Source organism: Culex pipiens, chromosome 1 (assembly GCF_016801865.2).
Source record: "Culex pipiens pallens isolate TS chromosome 1, TS_CPP_V2, whole genome shotgun sequence".
Classification (NCBI taxonomy): Eukaryota; Metazoa; Arthropoda; class Insecta; order Diptera; family Culicidae; genus Culex; species Culex pipiens.
Window position 1 is genome coordinate 84603829 of NC_068937.1, and position 16038 is coordinate 84619866.

The following is a 16038-nucleotide window of genomic DNA, read 5'->3' on the forward strand; positions in this document are numbered from 1 at the left end:
GTCACGAGATATCAAAAAACGGACCTCGGATTCGTGATCAGGGACAAAAGTTACCCCTTAGGACAAAGTTTCACGCAAATCGAAGAGGGGTCGGGGCAACTTTTCCCGATTTCGTGTGAGTTGGTAGAGAATTACCCATCTAAGTTTTTGCTGTACATTGAAAATTCACTAAAACTCTAAATATTATAAACTAACTCCAACATGTTAAAAATTATGATATGCAGGGAAATGCATTTTCATTTGTTTTCAGCTGATTGCACTAAAAGTTTCATTGGAAATTTGAGGATTTTTGAAAAATAAATTGTTTTGCCGCTTGATTTTTCGGCTGAGTTTCCAAACTCATGTGATTTATGTGTTTTTCTAAAAGTATACGTCGAATTGAACTTAACAAAGCTTAAGTTAAAAATGACATGGGACTTTAAAAGTGCTAATCGGAACATGAAAACCGTCGGGTAATTCGTAATGTGGAAATGTATGGGTTTCTGAGAAAAGTTCTCAAACAATAAAACATATTCGAACAACTGTTTATGGACATATTTTGCTAAAAAAAGTTGTAAGGTGTTTTTTTGACAGTTTGAAAAAGGGATTTTTGAAATACGATAGTTTTGTAAAGTTTTACATAAATAAGTGAAATGTTTTAATTTTTTCATAAAAACTTACTAAGGGAAATTATCAGAAGTTCAAAATCACTTATTGTGTTTTAGACAATAAAACCCAATTAACCGAATTTTTATGAAAACATTATCAACAATCTATCGAACATTAAATAAAGTTGCGGTGTATGGACAATCTTTTTTTCTTAATTTTTGAACTTTTTTAGTAACATATTTTTGTAATTTTGTGAGGGAGCGGTCGTGGCTGACTGGTTACGGTGTTCGCTTTACAAGCGAATGGTTCTGGGTTCGATGCCATCTGTTCCCAACGAGAAAGTTAAGAACACCGGAATTTGAAATGATGAACCATAGGGGGATGGCGTCGCTGTTTTTAGACCACGTTTTCCACTTTTTCTCCATCAAAACCGACTACTTAATCGACTTAATTTTGCTGGGCGATAGATGGCAGGGCGATGTAACGCCACGTCCCTATACAATGTCCCATCCCAGAGGGACTCGGAGTACCAAACCTCCTTAGCATGGTGCTCCCAACGCACACCAGATATTAAAAAAATGACAAGAAGAGTGTTAGGCGTCATTTAACCTAAGGCACTCTCCAGGCTAAGTTAGGGTCTGATTAGATTAGATTAGATTAGAACATATTTTTGTAATTTTGTGAGTTCAAAAGTTGGTCAAATTAATGTTAGGGCCTTAAAAAATACATTCTTCCGCATCGATTGATAAATAAACCTTAGAACTTTACTAAGATTTAAGGTACTTTTACATTGGATTAGGCTACCCTACAGGGCTGTACGGACAATTTGTTTTTACATTGTATCTCTCTTTCTATGGAGTAAACGCTTTTAACTTCAATACGTTCGGCACGTTTTTTTAACATGACATAAAAAAACAGTTTAATAAACGTTTTATATGAAAATACAGTCTAAAGAGTACACATTTAGTTATTTCGCAAAATTTCTAAGTGTTAATATAGGTATTTGGTGCCCTCTCCCCGTGCCATACCTTCACACTTAGGAGACCCGGGAGGCGGAGTCTTGTCGCAAAAAGAACGATACACGTCTGTGGATCCGTTGACGAAACCGCAAGGTTTAAGAGGGCCACATTATAAGGTGTTTCGTTGATTCCGTTTTTTTTTAGTTATTTCAACATTTTTGCAAAAAAAAAATACTCTTGATAAACACAAGATTCCTGTCTTCGTTGAGTGTTTTCCAATATTTTAGCTAGACATTTCAAAAAGGCTTTCTTTAGCATTTATTGCAATCCAACGGAATTCGCAAAACAAAAAAAGCCTTTTGTGCCAAAAAACAAAAGCGGGTCTGAAACTCGGCTTGAACGCTTCATCCCTTGCTTTGAACCATAATTTAAAAAAAACTGCTCAAAGGCTCGACGTAGGTCAGGTTGAGGCAACATGAATTAAGAAATAATGTTTGTTGCATCGCAAAATACGATCTAAACATTCCACAAACTTTTTTTTCTTGAAAAGCAAAAAAAGCGATTTTTTTGCAATCCAACGATAGTTGAGCTGACGTCATAGAGTTTTTTTTATTAAACCCGTTGTTTTTACCTATATATTTTTTAAAAGATCATTAAATTCAAAATTATTCTCAACACAAATTCCAACAAAAAAAATATGCTTAGCTCTGTTAACGGTACACATCAACCAAAGCTTTTGCACAACGAGTTTTGGTAACAATCATTTTATTATCTTCAAAACTACAGAAACTATCGATATGATTTTTTTTATTCAAGTTTCACTATTTTTACAATCAGGTTGTTGCAGGATTGGGTCCGTAAGTTTGATCATTTTGGAATAAGAACTTCCAATTCCTTGGTTACTGTGCACCTTTAAAACAAAACAAAAATCAATCATAATTTTAAAATCAACAATTTTGGATGAGCATAAACTACCATTCATATTTGACAAAATTTACATCAAAACTGAAAAGTTACTATATCATTGCAAACAGGAATTGGATTACACAATTCACGCTGAAAAAACTCCGAAGGATGATCAGTAGGGTGTAATATGGTTGTATGGAAAAAAATTAAGTTGTCCAAATTTAGCGAGCACAGCAATTTTTCAGTTCCTTTTGGGGTCCTAAACAACTCCCCAAAGTTTGGGAACGATTGGTTTAGTCCTCACTTTGCGCAAAGCGATTCAATTTTCCATATAAATTTGTATGGGAAAAACATTTTTTTTGGATTTCGATATTTATAAAATCCACGTTTCACGCTGTACTAAAACCGGATTCATATTCAGATGCTCTGGAAGGTGCTCTACAACTTTCCCGAAGAGAGTATGGTGCTAACTTGCTCTTAAAAAAAGATACAGCGTGTTCAAAACTCGTCTAAAACGTGTTTTTTGCTCGAAAAACACGTTTTAGACGAGTTTTGAGGACGCTGTATCTTCTTTCAGGGACAAGCTAGCACCATACTCTCTTCGGGAAAGTTGTAGAGCACCTTCCAGAGCATCCGAATATGAATCCGGTTTTAGTACAGCGTGAAACGTGGATTTTATAAATATCAAAATCCAAAAAAATGGTTTTTCCCATACAAATTTATATGGAAAATTGAATCGCTTTGCGCAAAGTGAGGACTAAACCAATCGTTCCCAAACTTTGGGGAGTTGTTTAGGACCCCAAAAGGAACTGAAAAATTGCTGTGCTGGAAAATCGATTTTGATATTACACCCTAATGATCAGTTTATGGAAATAACTTAGGCCGTTGCAAATATTTTTCAAAGTTTATGTCATTTTTAACCTGTTTGAACTCCTTTGAAAACATTTTAAATTTTCATGAAGTACCAATGTACAGTCCGACGAAAAGTTTTTTTTCGCAAAAAAAATCGTCGATACCTCGATATTTTGAAAACTAATTATTGGAAAGGGAGCGTTCTTTTATTACGTAACACAGTTGGGGTGAAGGGAGGTCGTAGGCCGTGTTACGCTCCATACATTTTTTTAAATTTGAGGGGGTCTAATAAACCGATGTTTTGCGTTACGTAATAAAAGAACGCTCCCTAAAGCAACTGGCCGCGTGTAAAATGCATTTTAAAATACTTTTTTGATCGAAATGTTGAAACCTAGGCCTGTTATTTCATTTTTTATATCTTTTTTGCCCCCCCCCCGCCCCCCCCCCCTCGACTTTGGTCAGAGCCGAAGGACATATACCTAAAAAAAATATTGGGAACGACCTTACAAAATATAAAAAAAAATTAACAAGACAGTACTGAGCATAGTTTCATCAGTTACTTTTATATTTCCATTGAATTGATATGATTGTTATGATCTCCACTTTGGTAAGTGGATAAACGAATTTGTAAATAAGTTAGTTCAAGATTCACAATTTTAGGCAACTGCAACATTTCAAAGCTGCGTTAAAACATTTAAGAATTAGAATGTTCAACAACTAACAAATATGTATAGAACAAATTTCGACTGTTTTTTTAATATTTTCAATAAATATTATAGCTAAAAAAGAAACAAACTTTGTAACACCCAATAGCAATTTATGTAGACTCACTAAAGCGAGAGGGTTTTGGACAATTCTCAGTATGTTTCCCTGCTACACGGAGAAAAAAGAGTTCCCAAAATCGTGAACAAGCGTTCATGAAAATGGGAACCACGAACAAAGTATTCAAATTTCATGGTACGTTTTTCAAAAGGTTCTCATTTTCATGAACGCTTGTTCACGATTTTGGGAACTCTTTTTTCTCCGTGTAAGATCTCTTTGTTGCATTGTGTACAAATTGAACTATACTGAACAAAAATCCTATAATCCAACCTTTCTTTACAAACCATCAGAAGTGTTGAGATATTTGCAATGTCCAAAATCCTCTCGTTTCTCTGTTAGGTATACATCGTAATTTCGGAACGTGGTCATCGCAAGGTCGTGGAATGTTTATCATTTATTAAGTTTTACCAATCAAACGTGTATAGTTAAGTCATTGAAACAAATGAACTAAAATATATAAGTATGTAAAATGAAAGGTTCGCATCTATTGGAAAAACATCATCCGAAAAAAAAAAGTTTTACAAAGCCATTATCGTTATTTTATGAAATGTTTTAAAGATCGACGGTATTTTGAATTAAATAAGCCAAAAAATTAAATGCCTTTTCTTCGGGCTTTTCTCTCTGGGTTTAGCTTGGAACATGATTATCCGTCGAACGCAGTCGCAGAACTTGGTGCCTGTCATCGTAGTCCTGCTTGTCATCGACAATAGAGCTTTATGACGTTTCGCGTACACACACTAGCGCACCATTTGATTTTGCTATCTGACAAAATTTAACCTCACTTTATTTTCATGTACGTACACGCAATACATACGCACGTAGATTACTCTATTGAGCAAAGCAACCCCTAAAGGTTTTCGGACTGACATACACTCAACCCCCGTTGGTTGGTCACTTTTTTGTTTGACACTTTTTTAGTTTGTACCCCGTTGATTGGTCAAAGCAAAGATAGGCAATCAAACGTCAAAATTACCCCCCACTAGAGGGCGCTGAAAATTGGGGTGATGTTTTCATTATAACTTGAAGCGAGTAAATTGGTTTGAAATTTGAAAATGTTTTATTTCATCATAAAATCGACATTAATAGCAAATCATACCATTTTCAGGTAAGAAATAAAAAGCTAAATTCTCGATTAAATTTTCAAAAGGCCCTATCTGCATAGGAAACCTATGAGGGATAGGTTGTTTTGAAAATTTAATCTAGAATTGATATAAACGAAAATATTTTTGTGATAGCTGATTTAACCTGTTCATTTTCTGATTCAAAATAAGGGAATGTTTTAATCAACCAAAACCTTATTAATACATTAGGAATGTAGATTATTCAAGTGGACAAATATTTTTTAGAGTCACTTCTACCTTAAAAGCAAAGCTCTGCTTGAAAAATGGTAATTGGAATGATTTTCAAAATTAGCAATCTAACCTCATTCTCGCGTTTTCAATCCGGATCTCAGAATTTTCAATGAAAAAGGCAACTTAGCAAAAAAATCAAAAAGTCAGTCGATAAAACTTTTTATTTCTTACCTCCTGTTAACTTTATTTTATTCCAAGAGATCAATTTTCTTTTAAAAAACCTTAAAATAGTTTTCACTCCCCTTTGCACTTATCGCGCAAAAACGTAAACGTAACCTTGCACCAAATGATTCTAGTTTGACAGCTTGCTCAGAGCAGACGTGTGTATTTTGAGCGCGTTTTTGACGGTGTTTTTTTTTTTACTTTCGCCGACGGCCATGGCGGCGGCCGCGACGGCGGAGAGTGAGTGGACGGAGCATAGAACTGAGGATGGAAGGCCGTTCTACTGGAACGCGGCCATGAAGAAAAGTGTGTGGGAGAAACCGGACGGGTTCCAACCCAAAAAGCAGGCGGTGACGGGCATGGAGGTGGAAGACTCCGAAGGAGGAGGAGAGGACGGGGGCGAATTTCGTCCCGTGGTCAAGGTTCGGCGCAGGAAGGCTAAGGAGGAGATCAACGTCGGTGATGGCCAGGAAGTGGAGAAACTGCTCAGCAACAACAAGTTCAGCCCGCTAGCGGAGAAGAGCAACAACAACAACAATGCGAACCCAGCAGCAGAAAAAACCACCCCCGTGGTTCCAGCACCCGGCAAGTCGGCCGGGGAGAAGAAGCAGCCGCCGCTGGTGGTGAAAGACACGAGCTTCGCCAGCCTTGCGAAGGTGATGTCGTCATGTGATGTCCAGCCGGAACACAAATTGACGCGGTACGGCACCAAAATTACGTGCTTCTCGAGCGACGACTTCGACACGGTGCAAACCCACCTGAAGAAGAACAAGGTGCAGTTCTACACGCACGGAAAGCGCAGTGCGAGACCGCACCGGGTAGTAATGCGAGGTCTCCCGAACGTGGAACCGGATTACGTCAAGGAGCTGCTCAAGACGGAACATCAGCTGGACGTCTTGACAGTACACGCTATCAGGCGGAAGCAGCAGCTTCCCGCCATCGATGAGACGCCTTTCATCGTGCTCTTTCCCAAGGGGCACACCAGTCTGAAGGAGTTGAGTAGCAAGGTAAAGAAAGTGGGACCAGTCGTCGTCCGGTGGGTGGCCTACCGGAACAAAGAACCGCACGTGACCCAGTGCAAGAACTGCTTGCAGTTCGGTCACGGAACCAGTAACTGCCATCTCAAGCCTAGGTGCAGCAGTTGTGGGGGTCCCCACAGCACAGAAAAGTGCAAAGCAGAAGAAACGCAAGCCAAGAAGTGTGTCAACTGTTCTGGATCCCACGAGGGTCTGGACCGCAGCTGTCTCAAACGTGCGCAGTTCATCCAGTCGAGACAGCAGGCGTCCAAGCCGAAGCCGCTAGCATGGAAGAAAGACAAACAGACTCCGGCAGGAGCTGTGTTCACCGCGGCGGATTTTCCTCCGCTACCTGGAGCGGTGCCGTCCGTCGGGACGGAAGAAAAACATCCTCGTCCCGCAGGAAGAAGTCCAGATAATACTGACGCCGGCGCCGGTGCAACCCCGAAGGCGGATCAAGGCGAACCGAAGCTGTACAGCGAGTCGGAGCTGTGGTCCATTTACAGAGAATACAGAGGTCGCTTAAGGCAGTGCAAGACACCCGAGGAACAGATTGACGTGATCGCACACTTGCTGACACATGGCACAAGAAAATGATAATCTAAGACTTTTTTTATTATTTTTTTTATTATTTTTTGTACTTTTGATCCTCGGTCCTAACCTGGTCACAGCACCTAAAAGGACCTAATAAAAATAAGTTGTGAACAAAAAAAAACCTTGCACCAAAGTTCTCCTACTCGAATGTAGGTGGCGAATAGAGTTTTTAGCTTTGGTTTTGGGGGCCTATACCTAATTTAAAAAGATAGACAACTCCCAAAATATGGGAACAACGCTCAATCATCAAAACCGCAGAGCCATCTGGTGGGCTGACATCTAAGTTGTCGAGCTTTTCAATGCCCGTACACTAGGGTGCCCAGAAAAAATGACCCGCTGCTCCACAAGCGGAAAACGGTTTTTTGGGTTATTTTAAGCATCTGTGTAAATTTTGAGCGAAATTGGTTGAGATTAACCCATTGATACCCGAGCCTAAAGTTGGTGAAAAAAACGTTTTTCATACAAAAATGACTTTTTAAATCGCTAATAACTATTCAGGGTCGAGTTTAACAGCTTTGGTATGTTCTACAAAGTTGTAGAGCATTAAATTTCCAATGAGAATCTCACTTTTGAGAATATTTGGATAGAAGTAGCGCACCCTGCAGACCAAACCGTAAGAAAATTAGGTTTCCATACATATTTTTTCGAATTTTCCCATACAAACTTCACCTCCGAGTATCAATGGGTAAATGTTGACCGATTTTGCTCATAATTGGCCCAAATTTTGAAGATTTTCGGGCAAATCACAAAAACGAAAATGAGTTTAATTTGAGGGCATAATAATATTTTACAAATCTGTTTTTGGCAAAAAAAAAAGCAAAATATTGTTATCTTTTAAGTAATTCATTTAATTAAAAATCATCGAATAACATTGCAAAGCAATACGTTTGAGCATTGAACCTGTGCTCGAAAATCTTTAAATGTGGCGCAAATCGTTTTGTTGTTGCAAAAAGCCTTGGTGTGCCCCAGCTTTTGACAGTTGCTGCAGCTCATAACTTTCGGGTAGTACAAGCGAACTGGCAGGCGGTGCACGTTGCCGATTTTCAGATAGTCGGGCAGTGCTGTGCCAGCAAAAGTTACTCGGTACGAGTTTGTTGGAACAAACTTCTTGTTCTCCCCCTCGCCATCAGAAATGCCCATCTGCCTCACCTCAATGACCTGGACCGTCGGAAGGTTCTTTCTTTTGAAGAGGCCAACTCCCTTCAACACTTGTTGCACCGTAAGATGATCTTCACTGACCACACCGTAGATCTCCACCGAACGCGCTGGGATCCAAACTCGGTATTCGACGCAGAATTTCGGGTCACAAACAATTCCGTTCGCCTCCTTCGCGTTGTCGAGAGCAACTCGTAGCATGTTCCGGTGGAGCTTCGTCACTTCTGTCACGCCCGAGTAGTGCTTTTCCAAGTCCGCCGCAATCCGCATCAGGTTCAGGGGCTTGGACTTCGGCCGGAAGAAAACGACCCACTGTCCTCCTGGATGGTCATGGTACTTGCGAACGCGCGGGGTTGGTTGACCCGGTTCCGAAGACTTCTCCACCTTCTTGTCCGTTGCCGGCTGCTTCTCCGCCTGAAACCCGTCCGCTTTCTCCCACACACTCTCCTTGGTAACGCTGTTCCAGTAAAACAACTTCCCCTCCTTGGTCCTTTGTTCCGTCCACTCACTTTCCGCCTTCGCGGCCGCCGCCATGGCCGTCGGCGAAGGAAAACAAATCACCGTCAGAAAACGCGCGCGAGTGCGATAACTAGCTCGAGAGACGACCGCTCGCGGCTAGAGCTGACGACTGACTGTCCACCATCGCTTTAAAGCTTATTGTTTGAATATTTTCCCATTCGCTTCGGAGTGGCGCTAGTGTTTTTTTTTTTTTTTTCATAAAATTATTTTTATTAGGTCCTTTGGCGCTAGTGTTTTGATGCCTGAAATTTGACGGAGTTGACGGCATGTGGTCAAACTACACAGTTAAAAATTTGGAAATTTACATTTAACGCAATCGTTCATCTAACGCAAAATCTGATCGTGTAATTGTAATATTGATGTAAATCTCGGTTTATTTTGACTGAAATTCATCAAATTCCCATTGATTTAGCTTGACATCTTGCAAAACATAAAAATACCTACCGTAAACTGGGGTCAATCGGGACACATGGGGCGAATTGGGACAGCAGTTTTAACCATGTTGGAGCACAATATTTTGATTTTTCTGATTGGTTTCGGTTAGAACATATTTATTTATTTATTCAATTAAGTAACGTAAGACTTCATGTCTTTTAAAATGTTACAATGTTTCAAACTGAGTGAGGTGGTTTTTGTTTAAGCTTCTTGCTAATTTTGTGTTGCTCTCATTCCCTAACTAATTAGTCTAAACGATTGAGTTCTTCTAATAAACTCTGATTAAAACTCACAATAGTGGTACACGATTTGGTAGATACTGGTAATGAATTCCAGAAGACAATGCCTCTTGCAAACATTGACTGACTATAATAAGAAGAATTAAAATGAGGTAACAAGTAGTTTAATGTGCGCGTTTGTCGAAAAGGTCTTAATTTAGATAACAAATAATTAGGTTTTTTAGTGAATATTATTTTCTGTATTGTACAACATGATCTGAATCGATAGAACTGGGCAAAAGGACAACCAATTAGTGATTTTTGCAAGTGGGTAACCCTGGAATAACGAGACAAATTGTAGACATATCTGATGCATGCATTAAGTGCGATACGAAGTTTGTTGATAGCTGCGGCGGAAGCATTAGTATATACAAAATCTCCATAAATGAAATGAGGAAATATTAAGGACTTAAAAAGCCTTGTTTTCGTGGCAGAGTCAAAATGTCTAGTAACTAAGTTAAGGCGTTTTAGCACTCCAAAGATTTTACCACATTGACTGTTTATGTGGGCATCCCAATCTAAATCAGATGTAAAGATAACACCTAAATTGTTAACTCTATTTACAAATTCGACCTGTTCGTTTCCAAAAAGTAAAGCAGGACAAACAATAGAAGATCGCAATTTGCTAAAAATTATTGCTTTAGTTTTGGACTGATTAATTGGCAAAAGGTTGTGTTGAGACCACTTGTAAATATTTAAGAGATCTTTGTTTATTTTATTTCTAATAACAGACAAATCAAAAACGGAATCAGAACAAAAATAAATCTGAACATCATCAGCAAACAAATGGATAGAGCAATGTTCTAAAACTAAGGGTAAATTATTGATAAAAAGAGAAAAAAGTAACGGTCCTAAAATGGAACCTTGAGGAACACCAGATCCAATATTTTGAAAAGTTGATAATATCCCATTACAAAAGACAGCTTGACTGCGATGTATAAGGTAAGATTCAATAAGTTTTGCAGCTGACTCAGAAAAGAGAAAATCAGAACGAAGTTTGTTTACAAGTTTTCGATGTGATACCCGATCGAACGCCTTAGCAAAGTCTATTAATAACAGAATTGCAATTCCTTTTTTATCTAAAGTTAAAGCGATATCGTCATGGACTTTCAGCAAGGCTGTTTCTGTGCTATGATTTTTGCGAAAACCAGATTGATACGGATGCAGTAGGTTCAAATCGTTGATGAATGAAGAAATTTGAGTGTTAATAAGTTTCTCAAAAACTTTTGAGAGTGCACTCAATATACTAATTGGTCGAAGGTTAGCAATTGCAGAGGAATTACCTTTTTTCTTAATAGGTATCACTTTAACGGTTTTCCAGCCCTGGGGATAGATAGAGGTCTTAATGATGCTATGAAAGAGGTGTTTAATCAGCGGTAAAATTAGTGGAAGCATAATTTGTATAAATTTGATCGGAACACCGTCTAGGCCAAAAGCGTTGGATTTTATTGAAAAAACCGAATTAATAATTTCATAATCAAGAAAAGGTTTGAAGGTAAAACCATTTGGACAGGCTGCAAAAGTGGGTATCGTTGAATCATCCATGGTAAAATTAGAAACGAAATAGTCATTAATTTGCTCACTAGAGATATCAATACTATTACTACAACGATTATCATCTTTGAGTCCTAGTTTTTTAACGTTATTCCATAGTTGTTTGCTTGGAAGATTTGTGTTGAATTTCTTTCTATCATGAGTTGATTTTGCTTTTCTTATCAAAAAATTGGTACGATTTCTAAGAATTTTATAATTCACTTTATCACTATCAAGTTTAGAGGATTTCCAAGTTCGATAGGCAAGATCTCTGTTCAACATGGCTCTTTCAATATCAGAATTGAACCAACAATTTTCATGTTTTATACGCATTGACTTTAATGGAACAAACCGATCATGAAGATATGTTAAGTTTCTCATAAAAAAATCTAAAAGAACATTAGGATTGTCAATACTATAAAAGTCACCCCAGGCAAAGTCATAAAACGCATTTTGGAGTTCAGCAAAATTAATTCTTTCGTAATTTCGAAAATGTACGGTACTGTCAGAGGTTTTAGATAAAGAGTAATTTAAAGAAAAAAAATGATCATATCATGATGAGAAACACCAGGTAAAGAGATCTGATCATTTTTAAGAACCAGTGATGAAAAGATCAAGTAAAGAACAACCTGAACTGTAGAAATAAGTTGGCTCGGAGTTGATGAAAGAATAACAAAAATTAGATACAATTTCTCGAAGGTGTTGCAAACGATATGAATTATATAATGGGTTGGTATTGAAATCACCTATAAAATACGTAGAATTGTATTTAACGCTAAAATTTTCAAAATGGCTTTTTAAAATATCTGCACAGTTAAGATTAGGGGGATTATAATATACCGCAAGCAAAAAGTTTTCATTAGCATGACGAAAATCAAGTAGAAGAAATTCTGTAATTTGTCGGCCATAATCAGCATCGTAGATGGATTTATTTACAATACGACAGGACAAAGTTTCACGATAGTAAACACAAATGCCACCACCATGTCTGTTTCGATCATTTCTTATAATTTTATAACCCTCAATTGCAATCATTTGATCAGTAATCTTATCACTCAGCCATGATTCAGTCATACATATAATATCGAGTTTACTGTTTAATAAGACCGATTTAAGTTCATAAAATTTTGAGAAATTCCTAGCACAAATGCTTTGAACGTTAATGTGGCAAAGGTTTAGATGATCTTGATTCAGCATAGCATTTAAAACAATACGGGGAATGTTTGCAGAGACACTTCTAATTCGGGAATTATCCATAATCAAAAATAAGTGGAGGTAGTTTTAAGACAGAGCATACTATAGGACCCAATTCATTTAAACTAATATCTAGGGATGAGAGGCAACACTTAAATCTACTTAACATTCTATAAGATTCCAAATCAAACTCCTACAATCGTCGCAGTTCACCCAGTACTAGAGTAAATCAGCAAATCGATGTTAACGGTCAAAGAAATGTTTAAAAATACAAAAAATATTATCAGTACACCATCACCTTCAGACTTAATCAGCAGCGGCACCAACGCGGTTCAGGTGAAACCAGGCTCGTCTCCAAGGGGCAGCAGCAACAGCGCAGCACCCATAACAGCACCCAGATCAGCAGCAGCAACTCCAACGGCACCCAACAACAGCAATAACTTTCAGGACGGAAAAGGGAATCACAGGATAACTCAGGGAACGGAGTCAAAGGATGGGGGCTTACGAGAAAGAATAACTTGAAGGAAAAGGAAGATTGTTAACTTTAGGGTTTTTGACTTTCAGGAGGGGAAGGAATCATGGATAGCTGTGGATGGGAATCAAGGGAAAAACTGGGAAGGAAGGAGAAAAACTTTTAGGAAAGGGGTTTCTTGCAGCTCGCCAACAATTGCCCCGTCGAAAATACGCCAACAGGATCGGCACCAGCAGCAGAACGGACGCAAACGATGCCATCACGGGAGTAGACCTGATGAAGATGTCCTTCACACTAAAAAAATTGGAATATTACATTCGACGTAATCTTTGATTACACCTATTATTAAATCATGTAAACGTATTTTCAATGTAAAATTGGGATTATTTTGACGTAAATCGATGGAATTCCCATTGGTATTCTATTTCATCGCGCGAAACCGAACATTACATCAAAAATAGTCTAATTTTACGACTTATGTGATGCACATAATTGGAGCGTCAAATTTAATGTAATGTTACATCAAATAACACCCGATTTCACGCACCTTGGCCGCTACACCACAGAGAACAGATGTACATCTTGGCTCTAACTTGTGTGTAAACCGTGTAAACTTGAAAAAATGCGTTGCATACAATCTTGCATCAAAGAAATTAGAGTGTGCAGGATACGCTTGGCGACGCCACCGTCGCGGCTGAGAACACTTGGCTTAACAATGAAAAAGGCTCAATAATTTCGAAAAAAAATAAAAATTAACCTCGTTTAAATATAACATTCACTTCAGTATAATTCCAGTTGACTAAAAATAATACAAAAATGCATTAATAGTAACGAAAACATAACAGAAAATTCATTCAAAAATGATTTTTCAAGCGACAACTTGAAATAGTTCCTTTACATATGTTATGTCCGATTTCGTTTTGTTTACCTTCTTTGGCGCGTAAAATTGCAACCCTCTGATGAAGGGCAGTCAGACATTGGTCTGATGTCGTTCGTACGGAATGTTTTATGCACTGATTAGATGGTCCAACGTTCTGCTACTGTAGGCCATCATGATTTTGGAAGTGGCGCTATCTAGGCGGATGGTGCACACCCTAGCTCTTTTCAACGTATTTTGGTTTGAATTTTTACACACGTTTTTCAATGCTGTTTGTTCAATGATATACATCTGTTCTCTGTGGCTACACGTTTGTCAGAATGAGTAAACGTCAAAACGTCAGCCAGGTTTAACGTCGCTGAGAAAATAATGTTTGTCCAGATTTTGTTCATTTTTTCCTCCTTACTGATCGGAATCTGCTAAAGTTTTGGATAAAAACAATCACATTTCCGATAAAGGTATGTTTAATCTTTCTTAAGGCGATGTGATCGCAAATAATGTTTGTCATGTTCCGTTTTGTTTTTGTTTAGGTAGCGGACATCATGGAACGTGAGGCAAAATACGGTTCAAGCCGCTTCGATGTAGCTGGCAGGATGCTTACTGAAAATGTTGCGATGGGATGTTCCCGGAGTGAACCGAACCGGCCATCTTCAGTGGGATGGCAAACACGGAATAATTTGCATGCCGGAAGATTGCTCGTGGAACAACAAAGGCTGTGAGGATAGTGGAGCAACTTCGGTGAAAATCGTAGAAAAGCTACAAGGAAGACAATTTTGGACCATGAGTGAAAATTTAGTGATTAATTATGAAGTGATGCAATAAAAACGTATTGATTTAAAAATATAAACATGTTTTTTGTCGTCCAATAAGAATGGTATGATTCCAATTAGAATATTTTGCCACCAAAATTACGATTAATGTAATTTTACACGGCCATCGATATTGATTGAGTCGTGTAACATTACGTTTAATTTGACCCAGATTTACGTCTAATTTGATGCTCCAGTTATGTGCATCTAATTTGACCCAAAATTACACGTTTTTTTCGTAGTGTGTTGCTTCTTCAACTTGAGGGCTTCAGAGCGTACTTCACGGGCCTGGAGTGTCAAGTTTTCATTTAAGAAGATCCTGTTGTTACTTTCAAAGCCTACGTCTCGCAGTGTCAGGTTCCGACTTCGTAGGTAGCGGCCATACAGCTCGATCCTCTCGTTCCTGATAGCAAACTGGCACAAGATCGGCGGGGAAGTTCCAACGGTTATGGCTTGTTTGGACAGTCGTTTGAGGCTCACAATAGGCGTGTTTGCGGGGTTGTACGCAAGTTTGGCAGCAATCATTCGAAACAGCACCTGCAGATCTTCGTTCTGGCTGAATGGTACACCGTTGAGGATCAGGTCATGGGCACGTTCCAGGCGGTCCAGTTGATTTGACACAGCATACAGATCATTGCGGGTTTCGTCGAGCCGTTCGGAAACTTGTTTTACGCTGACACTGCAGTCAGTTTTTAGCTCCAACAACTTAGCTTCCACGCTGGTGATACGGATTTCCAGGTCCGACTTGCAGGAATCGATGCGTGAGTTGGTATCCTCGAACAACCCTTGAATTTTGGCCCACAGATCGCCAAGCGAAGAGACGTCATCACCCATTTCGTCGATTTCCCTTCGACTACGTTTGTTGATGTTGTTCTTGAGAGCGAGAGTACTCAACTTGTTCAGACTGGAAGAGCGTGTCACAGGTCTGTTTATATTCATCTGTCAACAGCGTTCGCAGTTGAATAGAATAGGCGATCTTCACTTTGCACAATTCTGAAGGGCTCGCAAAGAAAACGTGGCCAATCGCAAATTGTTTTCGAGAAAAAATACACCAATTGGTGGTGCAGCTGCAGGCCTCCACGATCAGACGATCACAGCACTGGAGTTCTATCGCGACCGAACGTTTTGAGACAGTTTAAAATCAAACTTCAGGTAAAAAAGTACCGATATCGCCGCGACGATAGAGTTCTATCAACCGATTGTACACATACCCTTCAGTATTTGCATACTCAGGCCAACAAAATGTGTACATCCATTTCCAAATTTAAAAGCTTTAAGTGCTCTAAAAACTGCTGTCCCTATTCAGACTGTAGTCCCGATTCACCCCAGATTACGGTACGTCACAAAAAAAACTAACATTACGCCTTATTCGATGCACATAACTAGAGCATCAAATTTGATGTAACGAGGAACAACGAAACAACGTAACTTTCTCCATACAATTTCCGATGCTCTGGAACCGGTTCCAGAGTAGGTAGCCAAAGTATCAATTAGTTAGCGTAAGAACCTTCCTTG

General features: G+C 38.8%; 1 protein-coding gene across 1 annotated transcript; it reads right to left on the bottom strand.

Moving 5' to 3' along the window:
- Positions 1 to 8109: 8109 nt before the first annotated feature.
- LOC128092351 (uncharacterized) lies at positions 8110 to 9060 on the bottom strand. Its single transcript, XM_052705998.1, has one exon. It carries the CDS (start codon positions 8938 to 8940, stop codon positions 8110 to 8112), a length of 831 nt encoding a protein of 276 aa, XP_052561958.1. The 5' UTR covers positions 8941 to 9060.
- Between the last annotated feature and the right edge of the window lie 6978 nt (positions 9061 to 16038).

Excerpts from the sequence above, each read along its gene's own strand:
- LOC128092351 (XM_052705998.1), bottom strand. The coding sequence starts at position 8,940 with ATGGCGGCGGCCGCGAAGGCGGAAAGTGAGTGGACGGAACAAAGGACC.